The sequence below is a fragment of the Balaenoptera ricei genome, chromosome 18 (assembly GCF_028023285.1).
Source record: "Balaenoptera ricei isolate mBalRic1 chromosome 18, mBalRic1.hap2, whole genome shotgun sequence".
NCBI classification, from domain to species: Eukaryota; Metazoa; Chordata; class Mammalia; order Artiodactyla; family Balaenopteridae; genus Balaenoptera; species Balaenoptera ricei.
Genome location: NC_082656.1, coordinates 2,512,655 through 2,539,930, shown reverse-complemented (window position 1 = coordinate 2,539,930; position 27,276 = coordinate 2,512,655). Strand labels below are relative to the sequence as shown.

Below are 27,276 nucleotides of genomic sequence, written 5' to 3'. Positions count from 1 at the left end.
AAGTAATATTATTTCAAAACTAAGATCAGTATAGATTTTTTTCAAGGTCATACGCTTTCAGTACGTAGTGACATTACGATTTAGTAATAAGATTCCAAAATTCCTGGCTTCCACTTTTGCATTTATCTGCTCCATGCATCAGAACTTTGTAAGTTACAACCTGCAGGGGCTTCGCCTGATGACTTTGGTTTCCCACCAGCGGGCTGCCCTCGAGGGTCCTGTGTACTCAGGAGCCGCCTTAACAACACCTCCCTCTTGCTATTAAATTAGTATCATTTCAAAGTTATCTTACCGCATTGGGGTCTCATAACCCTGTGACACTGTGAAGTAAATACTATTTCCCGTACTTGACAATTGACGGGTAGGCCCAGAGAGGCCCGTTAGCGTCCCCGAATTCACACAGTAATTGGCAAACTGATCTCACACTAGAAAGGTCAATAGTGGGGAGCCTCTACCCTGCTGCCCGTTACAGCCACAGCTCGTATCAGCGATGTTTTATTTCTGGACCTGAGGTTCCGGGTTTTTTCTTACTGTAGCTCTTACTTTTCATATTTAATTTTCACTTACCCAGAACTTGGTGCGAGCGACCACCCCTGGCAGTAACAGATGACGGCTGTCACAGGTAACTCCTAGTGACGGCCCTACTGAGGGAAGTTGGATCACTAGGAAGTGGCAGTACCGATGTTCTCTGTAAGCTCTGAAAGTCTAGTACTTTTTCAAAGCTGAAAATAACAAGAGACTTGATAGCACAAATACCAAACAAAGCAGTCTGGATCCAACATAGAATTATTTTAACTTTTCTTGGCCCTTCTTTCAGTGCTAAATTGTCTTTTCCTTCCTTTCACATTTTCTGTGCCATGCCTTTCATGACGTTTCTTTACACACTACCATAAATTTACTATGCTGATGCCTTAATGGGCAAGCGTGTCATCAGTGCTCAGGGGACGTGAGGCTTGTACAACGGGAGGCCCACCCCGTCCCCATCTACTGGACTCACCGTCCCATCACTGCTGTGAAGAACGATGTCCATCTGGGAAAGGGCCTCGATTTTCCCTGCAGCAGCTTGAATATGAATGCCTTTCGGGGCGTCCATGCTGAGACTCCGTGTTGGGGATTCTAGTCTGAAATGAGGGAAACCAGGAAAAATAGCATAAAAAACAGCCACCCCAGGAATCCCCCAACCAAGGGCTTAGCATAGAAAATATTATCAGTAAGGTATATGGTATCTTCACTCATTCTTGAATGCTAACATATGGTACGTTACTCATTGATAAATCCAGAAATAAAGTGCAGTAAGGAATTTTAACTTCCCATTAATGGAGTCTATGAAATTAGCATCCTCTGAAAATAGATGCAAACATTAGACAGTCCTAGCCCTGTGCAGTAGCTTCGACGGCGTGGTTGCACTCTGGCACACCACAGCAGAAGAAAATGCTATTGGTGAATATCTCTGGAAAACTATTTTTTAGCCAAAATACAAATTTCTTTGGGAAAAAGAGAAATTTAAGGGCAACGTGTACATTTGCTAACACGTTCACAAAATAGGATGTAAATTTGGACTCTAGGTGTTGTTTGCTTTTTTTTTTTTTTCATTTAGGAAGATTACAGGGCAGATGCAAAGATTTCTTTTGGAAAAATACTGAATTAATGGAGTTGACAGGGTGGAGACTGGCCTCCGCTGGCGTTGTTTTTGTAAAATTTATCAGCATCTCCTTGTGATGTAGTCAAACACAGATACAGAACCAGGAACACAGGAGCAGAAAAATTCTCTTATTTGCCTCCGCCTGGAAAAGACTGAGTTTCCACCAGATGGCACAACGTGATCACTGGACAGGTTTTTCAGCTGCTCCAACCTGACTCAACCAGAAGTTGAAAGGGTGACTTCCTTGAAATGTGTAAAGATCCCTAAGAAGGAGAACAGGATGGAAACCCTCCCACTGCAGGGTAAGAGCAAGGTGGAGGTGGGTAGGAGACAGAAAGGGTAATGTTTAAGAGGAGAGAAGTGCCTGGTAATGAATTTGCTGCTGAATTGACTGAGTGTTTGATCGACTTTTGCAATTTTTTAAAATTGAAGTCTAGTTGATTTACAATGCTGTGTTAATTTCTGCTGTACAGCCAAGTGACTCAGTTATACATACATATATTCTTTTTAATATTCCTTTCCATTACGGTTTATCATAGGATATTGAATATAGTTCCCTGTGCTATACAGTAGGGCCTTGTTTTTATCCATTCTATATATAATAGTTTGCACCTGCTAATCTCAAACTCCCAATCCATCCCTCCCCCACCACCCTCCCCCTTGGCAACCGCCAGTCTCTTCTCTATGTCTGTGAGCCTGCTTCTGTTTCATAGATAAGTTCATTTGTGTCATATTTTAGATTCCACATATAAGTGATATCATATGGTTTTTTTCTTTGTCTGACTTACTTCACTCAGTATGATAATCTCTAGTTGCATCCATGTTGCTGCAAATGGCATTATTTCATTCTTTTTTATGGCTGAGTAGTATTGATCGACTTTTAAATCAGGTGGATTGTTCCCTTTGATCAGCAAGTTTCTTGTCTACCACTACTTGTTATGGAAAACAAAGCTTCCTTATGTACATCTCAGTATGTAAGATCTGATCTGTTACACATTTAAAAATATTACTTTGAGTGCAAGGAAACAGAGACATTCCTAGAATTTATCGGTCAAATTCTGTTGGGTTTAGGTGTTGGGGAAACACGCTGGTATCTTCATGAGCCTGGTCTGCTGATCGCGGGCCCCTTCCGACTTTGCTAACTGCCTGCATTTCTCCTGCCAGGATTGATGAAAGAAAGGGGAGGGGAGGGAAGGAAGGGAAGGGAGGTGGACGAGTGAGCAACTGCACAGGTCCGGCCTGTTTCAGGGACCCTGGTGAGGGTGAGTCGGTTTCAAAGATCAGTTCTCAAACCGCAAACGACCTCAACAGGTCCAGTGACTAGCTGTTAACGGCCTTATACTACGAGCTCCTGGGAGAGCAACCTTCGTCCCCTTTGCGTCACTTCTATCCTTGAAGATGAAACGTTTCAGTTCAGCACAGGTGTAGACACATTTTACCCAAACGGCTGAGATTAGAATGCTCTGAAGTGCACCTCTCTGTGAACACATTCAACAGTGGTCGGATATCAAAGACCTCACGTTCATGTGGAAAAATAAGCAAGAGCAGACAGAAATGGTGAAAGGGAAAAGCTGCAAGAGTGTGTGTATGTGTGTGTTGTGTGTGTGTTTGTGAGTATGTGTGTGTGTTGTGTGTATTGTGTGTATGTGTACATCTGTGTGTATGTGTGTATATGTGTGTTGTGTGTGTGCATGTGTGTGTGTTTGTATGTGCACGTGTATGTATATATGTATATGTGTACATGTGTGTATGCATGTATGTGTACGTGTGTGTGTACATGTGTGTTTGTATGTGCACGTGTGCATGTGTGTATGTGTTTGTGTACATATGTGTATGTGTGTATGTATGTGTTTGTGTACATATGTATATGTGTATGTGTACATGTGTGTATGTATGTATGTGTATGTGTGTGTGTATGTGTGCCTGTGTGTGGCCAGCCCTACCAGACACTGAAATATCTTTTAAAGTTTATTTAAGTAACAAAGTTGGTACTTGGACCTGAATAGACAGCTGAGAAGGATAGAGTAGAAACTGCAGAAACAGACCCAGATGCACAGGGAAATCTTATATATGATAAAGGTTACATTTCAAATTGTAGTGGCAGTTACATAATAATGCAATTGCTGGCACCTGGTTGGCCGGTTGGAAGAGAGAAAATTAGACCCAGATTCTCGTATCTGTACCTCATACAAGAATAAACTCCAAATGGATCAGCGATCCAAATGTAAGAGAGAAAGCCGTACAAGAAACGTGGCTGACGAGTTTCTCTTCCTGTAGGCAAAGTCTTTTAATTATGGCTTAACATCCAGAAGTAATAAATGATTAATAAATTTCAGTATGTAAACATTAAAAATTAATAGAAATATAATAGGAAAAAGGTTAATATTCTGAATATGTATATATTTCAATCCCTACAAATCCATTTAAAAAAGTAATTAAAGAAGCAAAGAGATGAAGAGTCAATTCACAGAAGAAGCAACCTCAATAACAAAATAAAAATATGAAAGATGCTTAACCACACTAGTCATCAGGGAAACAAAAAGTAAAATAACACAATATAGCACACATCAGGATGAAAACTATCATAAACTCTGACAGTGACGAATATTGGAAAAATGTGAGGAAAGACAAACTCGTACTGCTCATGAATTGGACACCATTGCAAGCACTCTGAGGTGTACGTTGGCCAAGTTTGGTAAAACTGAGTATGTTCATCCCCGAAACCCACACATTCCAAAACTGGGTAGAATAGAAAACCAAGCAGTGCTCTTCATGGCTGTCCTAAAAGAATTTTGAAAAACGAGGCACCCATTACATATTTTAAGTTAACATCTAAATGTTTGATCATACATTTAAGTATCTTGCAAAAGATGTAATTTCTTCCATATTACAAACATTGTCATTTTTAAAAATGAATCTAAAAATCAGGGAGATTTGATACCTGCCAACCTTCAGTTGACTCCTGTGTTCCTTCTGACACACCCTCATTATTTTGATGTTTGAGCACTTCTTACTTATTGGCTATAAGATGCTCTAAATTCATCTACATTCCCAGTCCTAGAATGAGCCAAGGATTTCTCCAAGGAATCCTGATTCCTTTTGTTGGAGAATGGTATGAGAAACCAAGTTCTGGCTGCCACTGATTTTAATTACTCAATCTCTCATTCCTAGAACTTCTTTTTGTTATTTTCCAAATCTTCTGTTTTCATCTGGTCTTTGCCTTACCTTTGTATTCAAGTTTTTTTTTTCCTTCTCTTTGAGCCTTTTATTCACACCTGTTTTAAAATCTCTTCGCTTTGCTCTACTACTTGGAGTTTCAGGGTAACTTGAAGTGGCTGCTAATTCTTCCCCATGGTAGTTCAATTCCTGAGTCATTTGCCTTTTTCTTCTTCTTTTAGTAAGCTCATCTTCAGCAAGATTTTTTTTCCATCAGTGTTTTTATGCCATTAACATCTTCAATGTAGTTTCTCTCTCTTTTTTTTTTTATCATCCTATTGGTTTATAGACTTGGTGCAGTTTTTAATGTTAATTTTCCAGCTTTGAGCTCCTACACAATAAGGTCGTGTGGATTTAGTCCTAATGCTTGCAACCCATGATTTCTCCTGGGTAACTTTTTCAACCCATAGCCCAAGATAGCAACTTTCTTGCAGCATCCTTGGGCTAGTAGGTAAATTGAAATACCTGTTTCACGGAGGCCAAGATAGATGAGATATCTCAGTTTGGGCATTTCATATACACTAGGCTATACCTTAGAATCTCAGTCCCCATAAAATATTAAAGTCCCAGCCCCTAATCTCTATGGGATCCTGATTTCTCCCTGAGTACCCTTGACTTAGCTTCCACTTTGCTCTGACCATGAATTTCCTCTTTATTACTGGGACCTGGGAACTAGCTTTCCTTGGTTTCTAGTTGAGCAATATTTATAAACTCTTATTAAGCAAAGCAATATTTACAAGTGTTTGAAACAGGAACAAATATTTCCATGTCTGCTCATTTTACTTAACTAATGAAGACACACATATTACTATGTGCTAGGCGTTGTTTCCACAAATTTACAAATAATAACATATTTAATCACGTCCCATCCCTATTGGGTTGCAGAGGCTTTGCAGTTTACCCTACCGTATCCACATCTACTGATTCCTTAAGTTTCAGTTCACATGCTTCCTTATCTGTGATTTCATCTCAGGTCACCCTGGGAAGAATTTATGCTCTTTTTCCTATGCTCTCACTGTAATTTGTACCTTCATCATAGCAAAGAATTATGTTGTTCTAACTTGTTTGCATGTTTCTTTTCCCAATAGACTTTAAACTCACTAAGGTCAGGGACCATGCCTTTTATCACTGTAGAACCAACATCTATCATAGACTCTGGCAAATAAATACACTTAATACATTTTTGCTAACTTAAAAAAAAAGATGGAATTATATCGTGTGTGAATGAGAAGTAGCTTTAAAACAGTATGTCAGAGTTCACACTTTTTTTGAGGATGATTTTGCTGTAAGAAATGTAATTCTAGTTTAAATACAAGTTAATTATATTTTTTTCTTAACTAAAATAATTGTTACCCTTTCATGACTACCATTTGAGCAAATACCAAAATTTGAATTGTGATATTTAAACGTGTATATTTCAGAGATCTTTTTATAAATGCATCATGATCTTAACCCAACAAAATCCACATTCAAAGTTTTCATGGGTCAGTTAAGATATTCCAGGAATATCTTACTTTACTTTACTCAGGCCAGGAACAGTAATGCTACTGGACAGAAATAAAAAGGGAAAGACAGTTTATGGCAAGAACTTACAGAAGAAAATACGACTCTCATGTACTCAATCAGTGGAGCCTGGTAGTAAATCAAAGAATAAATCAGTGAAGGGTTCACTTGCACGGTAGAAAGAGGGAACAGAGTGTATATGGAAGGGCTTTGGGGTCAGAGCTGAAGTTGAGTCATGAGTTGGTTACATTTTTTTCCTTTGTGCCTTAGAACTACTATCTAGAGCTCAGTGTTCTCTTTTATAAGATGGGGATCAAGTTGATGCTTTTCAGGTCGAATTGATGAGTAAATGAGACAAATTATGTGACAGCACCTTTCCTGGCCATGGAAGGCATTCAGTACATATTAGCTCACATCTTCCATCCAAACCTCATTCCTTATTGTAAGCAATTCCTTACAATTTTGTTACATTCTCAATCACTTTGGTTGTAACATTTGGGTTATGTAATCCTCTCTTAGTATCACTCTTTAGAAAGCCAGAGAATAATACCCTTCTGCCATTTCTTTTTTAGTAAGGGACTGCTGTAGAAGCCAGCAGATTTATTTCCTAATGGGAAAACGTATGATGAATTGTTTAATTTTGAGACCTATAATTTTAAAATAGTGACATTTATTGCAAAGAGTGGCTTGGCATCTCTACAATTTACATTATTTTATAATTCCAAAATGGTTTTAATGGGATTATTTTTTAAAGATATTGAATTATTTTCCTCTCCTAGGAAAATAAAATGTTCTTTTTCCCTAACTCTAATAATTCTGTAATATTAATCTTATGGTTCTTTATCAATGAAATTGTTATAATTTAATTGTCACAATCTATTTTTATGCTGCCAATGTTCTCTAAGTGGGTAAGTTGAATTGAACTCTCATTTGCTTTTGATGAATATTTAATTAGACATTAAAATTAAGAGAAATGCTGAATTTCCTAACCCTAATTCCATTTTGTGTGAATATCTACTTGATAATAAAAATGATTATTTGTATTCCACTTTCAGTTTAGAAAAAATATTTTTAACTTAATAGCTTATTAAATCTTTCCTAGAACACTCTGAGATGTGCATTACTATCAACTTTTTTTAAAGATTTTTTTTGATGTGGACCATTTTTAAAGTCTTTTATTGAATTTGTTACAATATTGCTTCTGTTTCATGTTTTGGTTTTTTGGCTACGGGAGATCCACGGAGATCTTAGCTCCCTGACCAGGGATCGCACCCACACGCCCAGCATTGGAAGGCGAAGTCTTAACCACTGGACTGCCAGCCAAGTCCCTATCAACGTTTTTTTTTTTTTTTTTTTTTAATTAATTAATTTATTTATTTTTGGCTGTGTTGGGTCTTCGTTTCTGTGCGAGGGCTTTCTCCAGTTGCGGCAAGCGGGGGCCACTCTTCATCGCGGTGCGCGGGCCTCTCACCGTCACGGCCTCTCTTGTTTCGGAGCACAGGTGCCAGACGCGCAGGCTCAGTAGTTGTGGCTCACGGGCCCAGTTGCTCCGCGGCATGTGGGATCTTCCCAGACCAGGGCTCGAACCCATGTCCCCTGCATTGGCAGGCAGATTCTCAACCACTGCGCCACCAGGGAAGCCCCTCAACGTTTTATATATGAGAAAAAATAGCCTCAAAAGGTTAGTTTGGCCAAGGTCACCAGGCTTGTCTGTAAAGCTGGGATTCCTACTGTACATTATTCCCTATTATACATAATATGTTAACATGTTAATTGTCTCCTGAATATTTTTCAAGTTCAAATTCTAAACGTGATTTTAAGTGACATTGTAGACTTTAAGACATTTGTTTTTAAAAATATTATTTGTTTTTGTTATAAAATACAAATATACTATTGGAATAAACAGTTATACCAGCAAAAAACATTCAGTAGCCTAGTAATAAAGTGAAATACACACAGTCACACAGAGACTCTGTATAAAGAATAAACTTATATATGGAACTGGGTGATTTTATATGTTCTGATATGATGTAAAGATATACCAAAGGTTGAGGATATTGTGCTAAGTGAAATAAGCCAGTCACAAAAGGACAAATACTGTTTGATTCCACTTAAATGAGGCACCTATAGTCCTGAAATTCATAGAGACAGAGAGTTGGATGGTGGTTTGCAGGGGCTGGGGGGAAATGGGGAGTTAGTGTTTAATGGGCACAGAGTTTCAGTTTTGCAAAATGTACAGAATGCTGGAGATGGAGGCGGGGGATGGCTGCACAACAATAAGCGTACCTTAGACTTTTGAACGGTACACTTGAAAGTGGTTAAGATGGTAAATTTTATATTATGTGCATTTTGCCACAATTGAAAAAAAAGATATATCAACTTTTTTTGCGTATGTGAATCCGTCAAGCTCTCGGTTTTATAACGTTCTTGTCTCTACTAACAGTGCACATATTTAAAAAATGTAATGTAAATTTAAATTTTCAAGAATGCCTTTTGCAAATTTCCAGCCCACATAGGACACCATCCTCCTTCATTAACAAGTGCAAATGTTTTGCCTCAGCTGATGCTCTTCAGGGAAAAACGAAGGGTTTGTGGACCACATGAATCATAACCCCATGGCATGTGACCTGAAGCGTGAGGACAAGCAGACATTCGTGGGGTCTCCAAGGGAAGGAGGGCACCCCAGTCAGGTGGGACAATGTGTGTGGAAGTGTGGAGTCGGGGCCTGGCAGCGGCTCAGTCTCAGGACGGGTGAGGCAGGAGGTCCCCAGGGTGCCAACCTAGAGAGCCCCAAGGAGTCTAGGTCACAGGTCAAGTGCCCCAGTAGCATTCTGGACTTTACTATGGCTGATGTGGAAACAATGAAACATTTAAAATAGCTGCATTTACAGCCCCATGTTCATAGCAGCATTATGCACAATGGCCAAGACATGGAAGCAACCTAAATGTCCATCGACAGGGGAACAGATAAAGAAGATGTGGTACCTATAGACAATGGAATATTACTCAGCCATAAAAAAGAATGAAATAATGCCATTTGCTGCTACTTGGATGGACACAGAGATTATCATACTAAGTGAAGTAAGTCAGAAAGAGAAAGACAAATACCATATGATATCACTTATATTTGGAATCTAAAATATACACAAATGAACTTATCTATGAAACTGAAACAGACTCACAGACACAGAGAACAGACTTGTGGTTGCCAAGGGGCAGGTAGGGTGGGGGAGGGATGGATTAGGAGGTTGGGATTAGAAGATGCAAACTATTATATATAGAATGAATAGACAATAAGGTCCTACTGTATAGCACAGGGAACTATATTCAATATCCTGTGATAAACCATAATGGAAAAGAAAATAAATTCTTTTAAAGTATGTAAAGTATAAATATGTTCTGAACTGTACACTTAAAAATGGTTAAGATGATAAATTTTATATGTGTATTTTACCACAATTTAAAAAATCGGAAAAAATAAATAAAATAGCCGCATTTAGCCAAGTCCCTCAGATTTTCTGGAGGCAGGAATAGCTATTGGAACAGTACAGGCTGCACTGGGGCAGGGGCAGGGCTAGTAAAGAGCTCAGAGACAAAAGGACGGGACATTCAGTAGGACTTCTAACCTCCTTTGGATTTTTGTAAGAAATGACTTGTTATGGGCGGAAGTTCATCAGAATAAAGACAACTAATGGAATAAGAAACAACCTGGTAGTATCTGCTAACGTGTTATTCTAGCACTTAACCAGGTATCTTCTATAAGAGAGTTTGTTTATATTTGAACAAAATTCTTACCTAAGGTCCTGGATTGGGTCCGGTTTTATGAGGGGCGTCTCCACTGAATGTTCAAAAAGAGCCCCTTCAGGCCCTAAACACAAACCAAAGATGAAGCTTTTACAAAAGTAAAATGAACAACAGCCAACAAATCGAGCATTTACACTGCATATTACAGGACACGCAGGTTCTAATCGTTGCTGAATTCGTACAGATGTTTGAGTTGCAGGAAAAAAATAGGTATAACTGCTTTTCCAAGGATACCACGATTTCATTAGATGTCTATAAACAAAATATGATTTTTAAAGCAGTTACAAATACCCAGGCTTATTTTAAAACCAGAAAGCAATATTAGCCCTCAAATTGAAAGAAATTTCAGTTGACAATTGCATTAAGTCCATATATTTTCGGTAATAGTAATTTGACTCATTCTCTAGATTTTATGTGTAAAAATTGTATCTTGTGTGATCTGTTTCTTAAGGCACATCAGGAAATTTATAGAAAAATCCAAATTTTGAATATTTAAAATTGACTTTCTAATTTGTACGAATCAGTATGTTCCCAGTTGTCTGGTTAGTCTGAGAACCTAATTATGTGCAAGACACGGTGTGGGTATTGGGTTAGGGTGCAGAGATTCGAAGGTGATATATCCTAACTTGCTTAGTAGTCAGAGCCCTACAAGGCAGGTATGATTATTTTCCCATTTTACTGAAGAAGAAAATGAGGAACAGAAAGGTTAATTAACTTGCCTAGAGTTACACAGCTAAGTGGCTGGATTGTGATTTGACTTCAAAGCCCACACTTTTAACCTACGCACAGCAGGGTTATTCACAGATAAGTGCTCAGCATGATTTACCTAGGTCCTTCTGTCTGGCCTAGACCACACCCATCAGTACAAAATGAAATTTCAAAATTACAAACCAGATTTGGTAGCGTGATCAACATAAAAGCGATAATAAACTGAAATAAAGGAGCACAGGTGAGTGAAGGTTAGTGTTCATGAAAATTATAATTCATGTAAATTATATTCAGATGAGAAACAGATCCTCATACAGGCTATGATAGGACACTTCTCCTTAAAACACCACTTAAGCAAACCTAAATGATGATGGTGACCATTGTGGAGAATAAGGCTATACTAAGCACTAGAGTTTCCCCAGTAAACTGTGTCAGTCAAATTTCACAGGTTGATGTCTGGTTTGCCTGAAGTATAGACAACATTTTCTGTTTGGTGTGGAAAGGAAAATAATTTAACAGTAATTTGTATGATTTTTGCATTCCCTTTATCATTTTCTTTCCCCTTTGCTTCTCCTGATTTGCAAAATATAAAAGAAAAAGTAAAGAAAAAATACATCTCAAGTCAATCATTAATAAGATAGGTGGAGACATGCTAAGTATAGTTTTACTTGTGAAGTAGATTTATCGTCTGGGTTTATACAGCATTGTTTGAAACAGGATTCGTGCTTTGTGACAAGAAACCTAGGATGGGCTTTACAGATCATCAAAAAATAATGATTCCTTTCCATAGCTAGGATGACAGAGTCAAAAGGAACATGGGCCATAAACTTTTGTGTAATTATTTACCTTTTAATTTTTATATGAATAAAACGATATGACTGAGAAAAAAGTGCCAACAAGGTTTACCCCCTATAAACCCTTTATAAGACAAGCTAGAAACTGTAATGTAGTCCAGGTACCCAGGCACTTTTTATTTTAACACAGCTTCAACTCTTTTTCCTCCAAGAGTTGAAATTATTCTAAGACTGCCAGTGGTACTATTTTACAAGAAAATATGACTCCGCAATCAGATTTTAAATGTGTGCCAATTACTCACCTTCTAATATGACCAGAGTTAGTGATAGTACAGTGACATGTGATAATGGTAACGTACTTACAGTCAGACATGAAGTCTATAAACCGCTATGTATTATCTTCAAATAAGAGGAGCAGCTCTCTACCACTGAAACTGTAGATGCCCAAATTGTATGATCTTGATTATATCATTACTATTCAGTAACTACTCCTGCGAAGTGGTATGCATACAATATATAAAATGGGTGTTTCCTAAATGGTTTCATAAAATAAATCTCAGTTAACGGTTGTTGATTTTCAATGTAATTGTATTTCCTTTACATTCATGCTCATATTTAAATATTCCCAACCAAGATTATATAAAAAATATAATTGGTGTAACATCTGCTCCTTATGGAAAACAGAACTAACATATTATTTGAGGTTGTAGAATCTAAATTTTAGGCAGGGAACAAAAGTTCCACTATAAAACATCATCCTAGAAATAATGTATTGAAATGATCCTGTATAATATGACCTGTATGAATAGTATCTATACAAGAACGTATAATCAAAAAGACAAAAAAAGCCCAGTGTTAAAATGTTAACTTTTTTAAGACTATGTCAATGAGAGTAGACATAGTAAATGGTCTGGTCATTTCTCCTATGAAGTATCAGTAGTATCTGGATGACACCATTCTTCTCCTCTGGGTCCTACAGCAGTTTATGCTGAATGCTGCTCCTGGGAAGATCTACAGTCAGACCGTGGGACAAGATGGATGGACATGGTGGTGAAAGCAGTTCAAGGGCTCGTGGACAGAGCCCACAGCTGGGGGGTAGTTGCTCCAAGTGGCCCCACCCTTCCCCCTGCTGCTCCCCCGGGTCCCCTCAGTTACAGATATATGTAGAGTTCAGTATTAACACTTCTGCTCAAACAGTGGATAATACACACCCAGACATCTGTGTGATGTTTGTATGTGAACTGACAGCTATTGATTGATTCCACACATTCACTGAGCATTTATGGGCTGAAACGAGCTTTTCAAGTCACACTTCCACATGTCTCTCCTGTGTCCCATTCTATCCACTCTGCCACCACCTCAAAGTGCCCTTTGCTTCAGTACTCCAGTGAGAATGCTCTTGTTGAGATAGTAATGGCCTCCTAATGATAAATCCAAGGGCACTTTCTGTCCCCACCTTTCCTGGACTCAAACCCCGGGGACACAGAGTCTCCTGGCGCCGGGCAAACGGCTCTTGGGACGTCCCTCCCACCACGCGGTCCTTCTCACTCTCTCTGATGGCTGCTCCCTTTTACCTGGGCTCTGATGCTGGCATCTCTCGGGGCCCAGCTGGCTGGCGATGCCCTCGTTTACATCTCTAGCGGGGACTTCTGCTCTGAGCGGCAGACAACTCGCGTATCCATAGCCGACCTGACACGTGCACTTGGCTGTTTCACAGGCAGCTTCAATGTAAGTGTCTAAAACATTAACTGTTGATTCTTTCTGCCTTCAGATATATTCTCCTCCTCCTCAGGCACCTCCATTACCCAAGAGTAACGCCATCATCCAGGAACAAATGTAATCTTCTCATCTTCGACACTCTCGCTGGATGCCTGCCACCCATTTGTTCCACTGTCAAGTCTCTATACGTTAGTTCTTAATTTGGAGTCATCAATCAGCTTCACTCTCTGAGCACAGCTACCACCTGGGCCAGGTCACCATCATCTACTGCCTGTACGACAATTACTACAATTAATGTCCTCCTAATTGGTCCTACAGCTTCCATTCTTTCCTTCCAACAAGCTGTTCTCTCTTATAATGGTTATATTGATCTTAAAATGTATAATAAATCAAGGAGTACCCAGTTCAAGACAATTCAATCCCTTTCCTTTGCATTTAAAACAAATCCTAACTTCTCATAAAGGCCCAAAGCCCCTGCATGATCTGCTCCCCTTGTATCTTTCCTTACACCAGGTTTATTTCAGACTCAAATTCATTAAGATTAAAAAGTGAAAATCATGAAATAATATGATACAGATAAGCCCAAACAGAGCAGTTATCAAAATGAATGTGAATGTCTTAAACTCCGCTAAAAATCATTCTGTTAGATTGGGTTAAAAAAAAAAATCCAACTAAGTGCCGCTTATAAGAGAAACGCAAGCAATTTAATACGAGGAGAATTTAGCTGGAAGGACAACTTAAGGAGCACAGACCCGCAGAGGCCATCAAGGTCCTCTTATGGAAGTTTGGAGAAGTCACTGCACAAGGAAGTGACCCTTGGAATTGATGGCACCATTCACCACCACTGAAAGGGGAAAGTCAGGAGAGAAGCAGAGCTGGAGGAAAATACCGAATGAATCAGCCTGGAGACCTCCTGTGGGATCATGTATGTCCTTAGAGTTGAAGCCAGTTTTAATTGGGCCTTTTGTTCCTTTCAGCTGAAGGGCTGTTAACTGATGGAGAAGGTCATCAGCTGTCCACAGGGCTGCATGACTGGGTCCGGAGCCAGATGTGTTGAGCATGTGCTTGAAGGGTGTGGTCCTCTCTAAGCAGCTGCTAGAGATCTGTCTTCACATCTTTAAGGGACATGGGCTCACCACCTGTGTTTACCTTCACTTCTTCTTCAGTGGCTGAAACCTTACTTTCCAGGTCCTCTTTTGTGGGTGACTCCAGAATTTCTACGTCGTCACTTGTGACATATGTAATCCCATTTAGCTGCTCAGAGGGGGATGAAGGGATTGAACTGCCTTATCGCTAGATTGTGTCTTTCTCCTTAGTGATGAGACTGGATACTCTTCCAGGGCCCTGTTTTCCTTCCTAAATGTTGGGGAATGGACCCTGCCTAGCGAATCACTGCCAAGGAACCAAAGTACCCAACCGTGCATCGCCTTCCAGAAGCCAGTTCTGGCAACGGGATAAAATATTTTTTTTGAAGATGACATTTTGATGCTGCTCCAATAACATGTTCTGCAACTGGGGTTAGTAAAAGAGACGTGCTGATTTTGGTCATTTGGTGACAATTCTATTTTTAGGGGGAAAAATGAGACTGCTGAAGGCCGAGGTCAATTTCAAACTGGGGTGGTGAAATTGTTTAATCTCCTCCATGAATTTGATTTAAAAATGATTTTTCAGTTTCCCCGTTGACTGGAGTATATATGGCAGCTGTTTAAGAATGGACGAGGGATTTCACGTTACGCTTTGAGTACTTGAGACAAAGGCAACGGCAAGAAAGCACTTCTTGATGCGCGTTCAGATCAGGAGGCACTGCAAGTCAGGAATCTGGAGGGGCCGCCTTAAAGAAAGACCACTGAGTCCCTCCCCTTCCACCCCATGCTCAGGGCAAGTGGCCAGAGGGAAGAGTGTAGCCAAGCATTGAATTCTCTTTCTCGGCCCTCAGAGTGAGCTGGTTCTCTGTCGCTTCTCGCTCCTCTTTCCTTGGCTGTCAACTGCTGTTGCTTTTGCTGATCCAAGAAACTCCAAAGGCTACTTGAAATCAATCCATTTAAAACAGAGACCAAACTTTTATAGTACGTAGTGGAGAAAAGCTTGAATGGGAATTTACTTGGAAAAATTAACGTTTTTAAAAATATTCTTCTCGTATTTTATATATTTAACAAAACTTAACCATCATTGTAGCAACTATGGAATCGTATGACATAAAGAATAAGTCAAGTTTTGTTTTTTGGTGCAATTTTCCCAACACAGTTGGAATTATAGGATGGCTGTAGTGGTTTTCTATTTCTGTGTAAAGCCTTTGGGTTATACAAATTGGAAAGAGATAAAAGGAAACAATATGGTGGGGAAAAAAAGTGGGTAAAGATTTGTGAGGAAGATTTCATTCTTCTAAGAGAGTATCAAAGAATTTCAAAAGAAATGCCATGAAGAAAAGTCAACAAATTAAAACTACAGTACTTTTTCTTGTCGGCCTGAAATATTCCACAGTAAACTTGCCAAAACTGCAATTTGCTTTTGCAGAAGTGCCCTCCATGGGATACTGTTTTTCTTAAGAGTTACTACAGATGAATGGATACAGAAGATGTGGTACATACACAATGGAATATTATTCAACCAGAAAAAGAAGGAAATCCTGCCATTTGCAACAACATGGATGGACCTCGAGGGAATTATTCTCAGTGAAAAAAGTCAGAGAAAGATAAATACTATATGATCTCACTGATATGTAGAATCTAAAAAACAAACAACAACAAAACAAAAACTGAACTCACACAGAGAACAGATTGATGGTTGCAAGAGGTGAGTGTTGGGAGGTGGGCAAAATGGGCGGAGGTGGTCAAAGGTACAAACTTCCAGTTATAAGACAAATAAGTCACAGGGATGTGATATACAGCATGGCAACTACAGTTACCACGTATTGTGTATTTGCAAGTTGCTAAGAAAGTAGATCTTAAAAGTTCTTGTCACAAGAAAAAAATTTTAAGTATGTGTGGTGATGGACGTTAATTAGACTTATTGTGGGGATCATTTCACAATATATACAAATATTGACTCCTTATGTTGTACACCTGAAACTAATGTTGTTTGTCAATTATTCCTTAATTAAAAATAAAGAGCTACCACATACCAGTTACTCGAAGTTTATCTGTACCAACCACAACTGCCTTTTCATCAACAGTAAACAGTGGCTTGCCGTCCTTGGAGTTGATCTGAAACTGTTGACTCTGCACCTCTACCATATTGGGACCTAAAGAATTAATTAAAACATTTTATTATAAAGTGTGTAGTCTATGCAGTGTTAAAAGCTCTACTTTTACACATGCCATGGCACCCAGTAGTACCAAATCATTAAACATTTAAGATTTGTTACCAGTAATTTTTTTGATTCTGTGATTAAATTTTAAGTCCTAAACCTAAATTTATTATATTATTAAAATTAATGTAGGTCACATGTATGTTGATCTATATCAAATATATGTATGAATGAATTATATAAAAATTAATTTTTTCAGGTTTTTAAAACTTGCCAAAAAATATATAATTCTTCTAAGCAGATTACTGAAATTGGTGTTCTTCTGAGTATTAACCAACTGAGGATTTTATATGCTGAAATGTGAGATTTGTGAAAGACCATCTTATGAATGGCCTCCTTCAATGGCCAAAGTTAACGCAGACAATGAATGAGTCACACTCAGGTCCCTGCCTCTGCCCTAATCCTCACCTCCTACTCCATGGAGCAAACAGACATCACCATGGAAACACACCCTAAAGTTTCTGCCCTTCACCTTCATCTCAGGCGTTACTGTCTTCTCCAGCCCTTCTTTCTATTTCAGGGACAGGGCATCACTTTCTCCTCCAAGCTTACTCCTTTCACATGAACTTGTTCTGTTTGTTTGTTCATTTTTGCTATACAGCAGGTTCTTATCAGTTATCTACTTTATACATATTAGTGTATATACGCCAATCCCAATCTCTGACCCACTGGCTTTTAAATTACGACTGTACTCAGCAGATGTTTAATGTGTGCTTCTGTGTGCCAGGCACTGGGGACGCTGTACCTTCAGCGTGTGAGATCTTGTTCCACGTCTCTCATTGGTACACTTGGGTGTCCATCATTTCATGTTTTCTGATTTCTCTGTGCTTCCTGTCCTTCTAACCTTAGCAGCACAATGGATTCATCTCTCTAGAACATAGTGTTCAGCATTTGCTTAAGGAACTACAAGTGTTCCTTCATTCTTTTGTTAGTTCTATTTTCTGATCTAGAAAAGTAAGTTTATTGTGAAATGGATACTTGTAGATTTCGTGTATGTGTCCCTGTGTCCCTCACAGTACTCATTCAAGTTGATTGGTACCTGCTAGAAATTAAATAGAAGCTTTTCAATTAATACATTAATCAGCTTTGGATATTGTCAGCAACATATTCTTATGTTTTTTCACTAATTTGTACCTCAGAACCCTCCAATGATTCTTCATTTAAATGTGTGTGTGTGTGTGTGTGTGTGTGTGTGTGTGTGCACATGTTACAAAGCGGAACACATTTTTTTTCTCTATGTTTTATCTCCTTTCTCTGAAGGAAGCCTGGCTTTATTTTTTGATAGTTGCCTGTATTTTTGCTCTTCTGAGCTTTCACCCAAACTCAGTTATCCTGTGATTCAGTGTCACTATTTACCTCTTCTGGGTCACTGATATATCCTACATATTTATCATATAAACACTGATTTGCATTAAGTGATGAATTTGAAGTTATTTGAGTTTAGAATCAAGAGGAAAAAACTGGAGTAATTTATCCAGTAAGAGTTCACTGTTTAGCTCATTGGAGGTTCATATAACAATTTGAGGAGAATTTATCAAGTGAAAGTGGTTAAACTAAATGACATTTTTTCTGTAACCATTGTTTCATATACATTGATGAAATATTCAACAAATGAGTTTAGCTGCATAATTTTCATGAGTAACAAAGCTACATAAATCCTCAAATCAAAGAAAATGCAGGAAAGTGAGTCTCTTCCATTCAACACAAATTTATAGCATGTTTTTATGTTCAAGGTTTTGTGCTAAGAATTGAGGATATATAAAAGAGGAGATGCAGTTCACAACTTATAGGATTTTGTAGTCCACTGAAGAAAAAAGCATATAAATCTAGTCCCAGGGCAAGTTGAGAAGTGCCGTGATACAAGCATGGACAGTGTCCAGTGAGAACCCTGACCAGGAATTCCTGTCCCTCCTGGGGGGTCAGGGATGACACCTCAGGGAAGAGGATGTCTGGGCTGACCTGGAAGAGTTCATGTTTCCCTGATGAAGGGAGAATGCGAGATTCCAGGTAGAGGGGGTTGCTCCAGCAAAGGCACAGAGGTGGATAAAATTCCATCTTCATTTTATAAAAAAATATAGACATAGAATGTTCAGTTTAAATATGTTTTCCACTTCAAAAGAAACTGTGCTCCAAGTGATAACAAGCCCACCACAGGAATGATCATCTCTTAAAGTAAGTGAGTTGATAGTTAAATCTTTTAACTTTCATTAATATTCTACTAGTCTTTATAACCTTGCTGGACATGCATTAGAGCTGAGCAAGTCACCCTCATGTGCAGCAGAGTTCTTTAAGAAATAAAACTCAAATATTTTCTTTGTGATTAAAAAAGGAGCTGTCTGGTAAAATCACAATTTTAATAAGAGGCTTTGGTACAAATAACGAGGGAAATAAATAAAAGATAAAGGAATTAAATAAAGGAAGGTTTTATGACCTGATGAATTAGGTTTGTGAAATGGCCTAAGCGGTTTCTGGTAAAGACACAATCAAATTCTTCCTGGCTTTTACCATATGCCCCATTAACAGCTCCACTCCACTCGCGCACCTTGATAGCTTTAAGACAGCATCGTTTCAAAACAAACGTCACAGAGTCCTTTGAGAAAAGGAAAGATTTATTCTGCTGCTGCAAATATCGTATCACAGAAAATACTGAACTGGAAGTATAAAACTGAGGTTAAGTTCATTCTACTAATTTTTTGGTATCATCTTGTATCACTAGGTTCAACTTCGTAAGCCTGGAGTCAGTGACTCTTATCTGTATAGCCTGACTCTATTCTTTAGGCTAGTCTGTTACATCCAAGCACATGAGTTCATGGACCTATAATAACCAGGAAAGGGCTCCAGTGCTGTTCACAGCAATTGCCTTGGATGAACCCATTGTTTTTTAAAAATTTATTTTATTGAAGTATAGTTGATTTACGATGTTGTATTCATTTCTGCTGTACAGCAAATGATTCAGTTATAAATATATTCTTTTTCATATTCTTTTCCATTATGGTTTATCACAGGATATTGAGTATAGTTCCCTGCATTATGCAATAGGACTTGTTTATCCATCCTATATATACTAGTTTGCATCTGCTAATCCCAAATTCCCAATCCACCCCTCCCCCACTCCCTCGGCAACCACAAGTCTGTTCTCTATGTCTGTGAGTCTGTTTCTGTTTCATAGATAAGTTCATTTGTGTCATATTTTAGATTCCACATATAAGTGATATCATATATTTGTCTTTCTCTGTCTGATTTACTTCACTTAGTATGATAATCTCTAGCTCCATCCATGTTGCTGCAAATGGCATTATTTCCTTCTTTTTCATGACTGAGTAGTATTCTACTGTATATATACACAATGTATATATTGTGTGTGTGTGTGTGTGTGTATACCACATCTTCTTTATTCATTCATCTGTCTATAGACACAGGTTGTTTCCATGTTTTGACTATTGTGAACAGTGATGTTAACCCCTTGTTTTTTATTCCTGACTTTCTTTGTTGAATTTCTCTCTTCTACCTGAGAAGAGAGAAATTTTGAGTTTGTTTTACTTGAGAAATTTTGAGTTTGTTTCCCACTTATGACCCCAAATCCCTCACAGCTGTGGCTCAAACTTATACTTGAACCCTTGTCCACTCTGGAGCACTCTGGACAGTCCATCTTCCCCCACCCCATCTCCTGGAACTCTCTCCTACACTTAAGCTGGCTTTCCAGCCCATCCCTTCCTACACAGTCTTTTATTCATTCCTCCATTCATTCATTCAACAAGTATTTATTGAATACCTCCTAAATATATGAGTGGCCTGGATTAAGAACTGTGGTGTTGACTGAATGGAATAACCTAACTCAAATTTTTGAGTATTACATAATCAAATTATCGTGTGTGTGTGTGTATGTGTGTGTATATATATATATATATATATATATATAAAATATGCAATAATATTATTGTATATATACAATTGTATTTACAATAAATATACATTATATTTACAATATAATTTTATAATTATATTCACAATTATATATATATATTCCTTGGAATATTATGTAGCCATTAAAATAATGCCATTGAAATGGAAGAAATTAAAAAAACAAAAAGAAAGTACTATGTAGACTTCTATGCAAATAAATTTGAAAACCTAGATGAAACAGAAAATTTCAGGGAAATAGGAATTGCCAAAATTGACTCCATTCAGCTAAAAAGTCTTATTTTGAAGCTAACCAGAAGTGGTTTCTATTATTCAAAGTCAAAAGAACATTAACTGTAGTAACCAGGGCTGCATTTATAACTAGTAAGAGTCCACTGTTGTTCACAATTTGTTGTCTTTTAGTTCCAAGATTTGAAATGCAGCTGTTGATGCTTGCTTTCCTATGTTTGATTTCTTTTGGAATTTAAGACTTTTGTCTTTGATTGTATTGGTTGCCAATTTTTTCAGTGGTCTTAGTAATAAACAATTATTCATTTAATTAAATGGGATTACTTTGTCTAGTTCACATAAATCACATTTTAATATCCAGATTGGCTAAATTTAACTTCTTTCAGGAAACGTGAGGCTGGAATGAGTGTGATTGTGGGAAGTCATTTACTGAAAATCATCTTGGATTTGGTGAGTTGAGTATTTATTTCCTAGTTCAGGAGTCTCAATATAGCAGAGGCTTTCCAACCAAAGGTTTAATAGAAATCACTTATTTTAACTCTACCTCAGGTATGAAACACTAAGGTTAAAACTCAAAATTTGAGGTTAACAGTTTAAAGTAATTCTGATGGGAAACTTTTTTTTTAAAGTGAATTCCTTGGTGACAAAAACAACACCATATTTGCAGCATCTAGGACAGTTCCTGGCGTGCCATGATTATTATTTCATGATAATGAGATCTGAGTAGAGAGGGAGGGTGGTGGAAACACCCCGATGGAGAAGCAAGTCCTAAGGTGACTCCTGGTTTGGCTTCTCTACTAACTAGCTGTGTGTTTTTGAGAAAATTAGCTTTTCAGTGCTTCCATTATTTCATCCACGAAATTGGAGACAGATTTATGTTATCTTTAACTCCCCTATATATGAAAATCCACACTTAGCAAAAAATTAAATGTGAAAATGAGTATTTGTGTTAAGTCATTTTCAGAAGAATATAAAATGAATCTTTTACTTTTGGAACTCCTACAAAATAATTACACACTCTAAATGTTATTAATTACTTGACAGCATATGGAAAGTAGCACATAGGCATTCAATAAATGTTTGCTGAATGAATGACAAAAGATGGGTAAAAATCTCTCAAACATTTAAAAGCTTTAGTCAGTTAAAAATTTTCAAGAAATTTAAGAAATGGTAGACACAATTCATAATACAACATAATTTATAAAGAAATATGATTTGGTTTAGACAAGTTTCATGAACATGTATGCTGTGTAAACTCAGGTTCATCTCTAGATTTATTGAGAATTTCACTGGACTTGGTGATCAAACAAGCTTCTAAGCAAAAGAGAAATACAATTTGTCATTTAGAAAAAGTTATAAAGGTTAAATCAGAACACAGACTATGGAACTCATGTATTACTGTAATAAAGAGGAATCATAAAGTTAAGATATGGCTGTACCTTCCAATGTAACATTATTGTTCTGTAACAACAGCCATTAAAAAAGGGGGACATGGAAAGTTACCTGCCTGTGTTGGTAGTACACTTGTCATCTATTTCCCCATAATCTGAAGAGCCATCCAATTTCTTAGATTTAGCAAATCTATAAAGTGTTGATGGTGTAGAGAAGGTATATTCCTTTCACCAGCTGTTTGCTCTTTTGTTATTTCTTCCATCGATATTCTTTCTTTCTAATCCTTTTGCTCTCTGTGCACGACTCCAAAGGACCTCTCTCCCACGTGACCATATTCTTTGGTCTTAGCTGATCGGATGGGTGTACATGGCTCAGCCAAGGGCAGTTGGTTGAACAGAGTAATTGGGCCAATTAGAGTACTTTGTTGTGAATTGAGAATTCATGACATTGAAAACCAAGTTGGCTGGTGTTGAGAACTACAGCCAATCGGATGAAGAACCAGAGAGTCCTGTAGAGTTAGAACTGGTGCAACCATGATACCCAAGTGAAGATCATGGACAGAGATTCATGGAAAGGAGGGGAACACGGCGGAGAGAAGGAGGGGGAGGGAGGGAGAGAGAGGATGAATACTTTGATTCTCCCACCCTGGTGATTCTTTTCTTGAGGGCAGCTACTTTGTTTCCTTTCCTTAGTCTCTGTGAGATTATTTTGTATCCTGCGACAATCACTGTGTTTCTTGTACTACCTTAAATGGTTCTCTTATTTCTTGGAACCAAAATAACTTCACTTAAAATACTTCAGACTGTCCTCCCACCTCCTGAACTAGTCTCCGTGGTCCACACAGCATGATATTTAGAAAACTCATACTTTGATTGCTCATAAATAACTTTGAATTCTCTAGAAGAAAATAAACAAATGGATCCATTCAGCACAACTGTTCATGGACCACACACATGCAAAGCACTGTTATGAAGCTGGACTCACCCACTTTTAACCTGCCTGTGACTTCTCCTTCCGGGTTGCGCGCATTTACAGTCACATTCTGTGTGGACTGCAGAAGCAGAGATGAGTCCTAAAAACAGATTTACAAAGTTAGCCAAATACAGACTATTTAAAATGACTATACCTTTGTATTTGTATATAAATTGAGGATTTATACAAACTAATTTCTCCAATGTCATAGATCCTGTGAACCTATAAATTTGTGGCTAAAACTATTTTTTAAACTTGGATTATATTATGTGAAGGGAGTAAATGCATTAATTTTTTTTCCCCACAAAATATAATAACCTCCTGGGTTTACAGAGCCTGTGTGCACTGGTTACAATGGACCAAGTTCGCTCTCAAGGTGAAGATCTGAAACAATCAAGTTTTAATCAGTGTTTTGTCTTTTCCAAGGAATTAAAATTTCATTTCTCATAATTTATGTCCAGGACATGATATATCAGAGAGCGGTTAGCTCTTCTATAAATAAAGACCATATTACTTATTTTTCAAAACGCAAAAGGCTTCTCACAATTTCAAAAGAGCTTTTAAAATCTGTTGGATGCCTACGTTTTTAGAGCTTTTTGTTGGAAGATACAGTGGCTTTATGAGCACGTTAAGTGGGGTCATAGTCTGAGCGGGGGCTTTGCCTCACAGAAGATTGCTGGCTCTTCTATAACAGTTTTCTTCAAAAGGAATGCAGTAATTTGGCTGCTGGATTCAGGTGGGTTTATGTCACTCAGAGGGAACCAAATATCTTCCAGAGTTGTGGGGTATAATATGATTTTTCAGAAGAAAAGAAGTTTTAGGAGTGCTTTGGAACTCTAGCAGGTCAGAAATTCTCCAACTTGTTTTGTGGAAGCAGATGGATTTACCATTGTCTCACCTTTTATCCAATGGCGTGACCTTACTACTTGTTTTTGCTGTGTTTTGAAATAACCAGCATGATAATAAGAGCTAATAATTCACCAACGATTTTTACCATCCAGCCTCTCCTTTTATCTCCACATTTTGAAGGAGGTGGCATTACTCCTCACATACAGATGAGGAAATTGAGCTCAAAGAGATTAAATGACAGCTCTCCCAAAGCAACAGCTAGCAAGTGACAGTTCCATGATGGAACCCAGTCTTCAGGCCCCAACATCCAGACTCTTTTTTTTTTTTTTTTTTTTTATCATTTTCCCTGAAAGGGAGGACACGGCCCAGGTCAGAGCTGTGAGGCCCACCCCCGGACCTAGACAAAGTAAGCTGTCCCGGGAACCTCTCTGGTTGTCTGATCCAATGGATGCTCTCCAACACTGTTCTTTTTCTGGCTTCCACCGCAGGGGCTGCAAAGGCTAATTGCTTTCTCAGCCTGTCCTGCAGGGAGGGAGACCCAAGTGACACAATTCTGGTCAATGAGATGTAAGCAGAAATCTGCTGGGGCGGGGCTGGGGGTTTCCAGGCAAGGTTTTGGGTGTGACCATGGCGGTCACTCGCTAGGGCCCACCCAAGGCACGTGGCCAGGGAAACAGGCAGTGTCGACGCATGCACCCCTTTCATCAGAAAAGCAAACTTTCTGTGTTTCACCATTATTTATTTTTCATGAAACACAAATTATTTAAATGTGTCCTCATTTTCTTACCACTCTGGAGTGTATTTCTTTGGCATACAGTGGGAATAAAAACTCCGATTCCCCCTCCAGGCGAAGTCCATCTTCTGTAACATACAGGTGACCCATCCCTGTCTGTTAAAAAGAGATTTGTTATTGCTTTCTTCTTCACTCCTTTTAGTATCAACTTAAATTATGTATGCATTGTCATAGATTTCCTATCGGCACTTTACTGTATTTCTCTTAAATACTTTATTTAAAACTTTAGTTGTTTTTATTCAATATTCAGTATTTCATTACGTCTAGTGTAAATACAAAGGACTATTTAGGAAATGCATATAAGATTTAAATAATCACTTTATAACAAACATGCAAGAGCCCACCACCATGTCAGAAAAAAAAAATCTTACCATTACTATTTAAAAATTTTTAAAAATTAAGATGCAATAAAATGGACTCTTGAGGCTTATAGTTCTATGAGTTTTAACATACATATAGATTCGGGTAGCCACCAACACAATCAGAATACAGAACTGCAATGAAAACCAACACGCTCTAGTTCGCAGTGAAATTATTTTAAAAAGGTAAAAAAGAAAAGTAAATGTTATATTATTTTTTGCTACTGAAAATTCTGATCCAGACAGGAAACCAACATTAACTGCATGAAAGGAAGCTTCTGTTGATACAATGTGGCTGGAGGGACAGTGCAAACAAAACAAGAACATGTTTATCAGGAAAAAAAAATACTTACTGGGGAAAACCACATCACTTTAAGAATCCAAATTGTAAGAGCAAAATTCACAAGGAGGACAATGAGCAAAAGAAGAACGAATAAGTACAGGCAACGCTTTCTCCAGCCATAAATGCCGATTTTGTAGACAGACTGGTTCTCTGGCCGCTCTACGTGGGTGCCTTCTGGGGTCGTGGTGTATTGTTCACGCACCATCTGCCACCGGGTGGGGGGCAAGGGAGGGAGGGGTAAAGGGGGGGGGGAGGAGGGGGGTAGAGGGAGAGAGGGAGAGACACATGGCCAGAAAGAGAATTTGTTTGTCAATATTGATTGACCATTAGTCCAACAAAATACTTTTTACCCCAATAACAAATTTCCAAATTAGTGATGTTTAAAATGAGCATTGGCTATTACTTTGAAACATATCACTGTATTTCAACCACAGTGATAATCTGTCATGCAACATATTTAGATAGGACAAATTCATTTGAAATCCAGTGATTATATTTTCAGATTTTAATTAATAAAATCAGTACATATACAGCTTTCAAAATTCTGCAAGATTAAACTTGGAATTGAAGCATCAACCCACAACAATCAAGTTATCACATTCTTAAAAGATTCAGTGGGAGGAAAATCAAGCTGGTACCTAAGAGCCTTCTGAAAAAAAAATCCAATTACTCAATTTTATGCCAAATGATTAAATTACATCTTCCTTCAGCTACTAAATTATTCAGAATTAAAAAGGCTCTTTTCAAGATACCTACCACACCAACTTTGGCCTATAATAAAGCTCCCAAGTACTGACCTACTTCAAGAAAGATCAAAATGTGTACGTGTACAAATGTTTACAAACATTCACTGTTTTATGTAAATTAGGTTAAGAGTTTTAGTAACAATTTCCACTCTGTGAAGAGATTTTTAAAAGTTGCTCAATTTTCCCCTTTACACAAGGAAAAAAAGAACATGGTTTTACCTGTTTAAATTAAGATTAGAAATTATAACTTTTCTGATTGTAAATGTAGCAAAATGATGAATCATATAAAATATTCTCCTCTGCGATTTTTTATGCATTTATTTTTAGGAATGATTTGGAGGTGTCCTTATTTAAAATGTTATGGTCAAAATAATTCTATAAATTTCTTTCCAACCAAACAACAGGCATTTCCCCGTGTTCCAGCTGATTGTATAAAATGGTGCTATTCATCACTCAGTATTTTCAAACACTCAGGACTGACAATCTGCATTATTCAAAACCTAAGAGGTTAACAATTTCATGAGGGCATTCTTTACTCACTCACCTTTGACCCCTCCAGTCTTTTTTTGTATTAGAAAGTCCATCACCACCCTCGTAGCCCCACATCAGCTCTGCCTTCAACCTGCATCCCAAATCTGTCTACTTCTCTCCATTGCCATGGCTACCGCTCTGGTGCCAGCCACCGCGAACTGTCATCTGCACCACTGCAAGCCTGCTTCCCTTCCTTCCCCTCCGAAACCCCTCTCTACCCGCAAGCAGACATGTGAAATGTAAGTCAGCGCCTGTCACTCTACAGTTTCACACCTTCCCGTGACTTTTCCCCACTGAGAACATCCAACCTCCTCCATCACCTCCCAGACCCTACTTGGCTCACCTCTTCACCTGCAGTTGTTGGTCTTTTGCTCGCAGCGCCCCATCCACTCTTTAACAGCCCAGGTGAACCCTCGGGTCAGGACTCACTCCTGAGCATCCCCTCCACC

General features: G+C 38.2%; 1 protein-coding gene across 5 annotated transcripts in view; it reads right to left on the bottom strand.

Annotated features, from left to right (window-relative positions):
• SGCG (sarcoglycan gamma) overlaps positions 1-27,276 on the bottom strand; it is a 50,202-nt gene that overhangs the window by 2,138 nt on the left and 20,788 nt on the right. For all 5 annotated transcript variants that reach the window (XM_059902682.1, XM_059902681.1, XM_059902680.1 and 2 more), the window contains 6 exons: positions 25,561-25,755; positions 24,843-24,944; positions 23,219-23,306; positions 16,508-16,627; positions 10,157-10,229; positions 998-1,121 (listed from right to left, as the gene is read on the bottom strand). In XM_059902682.1, coding sequence (XP_059758665.1) covers positions 998-1,121; positions 10,157-10,229; positions 16,508-16,627; positions 23,219-23,306; positions 24,843-24,944; positions 25,561-25,755 — 702 coding nt within the window. The remainder of the gene's footprint in view (positions 1-997; positions 1,122-10,156; positions 10,230-16,507; positions 16,628-23,218; positions 23,307-24,842; positions 24,945-25,560; positions 25,756-27,276) is intronic.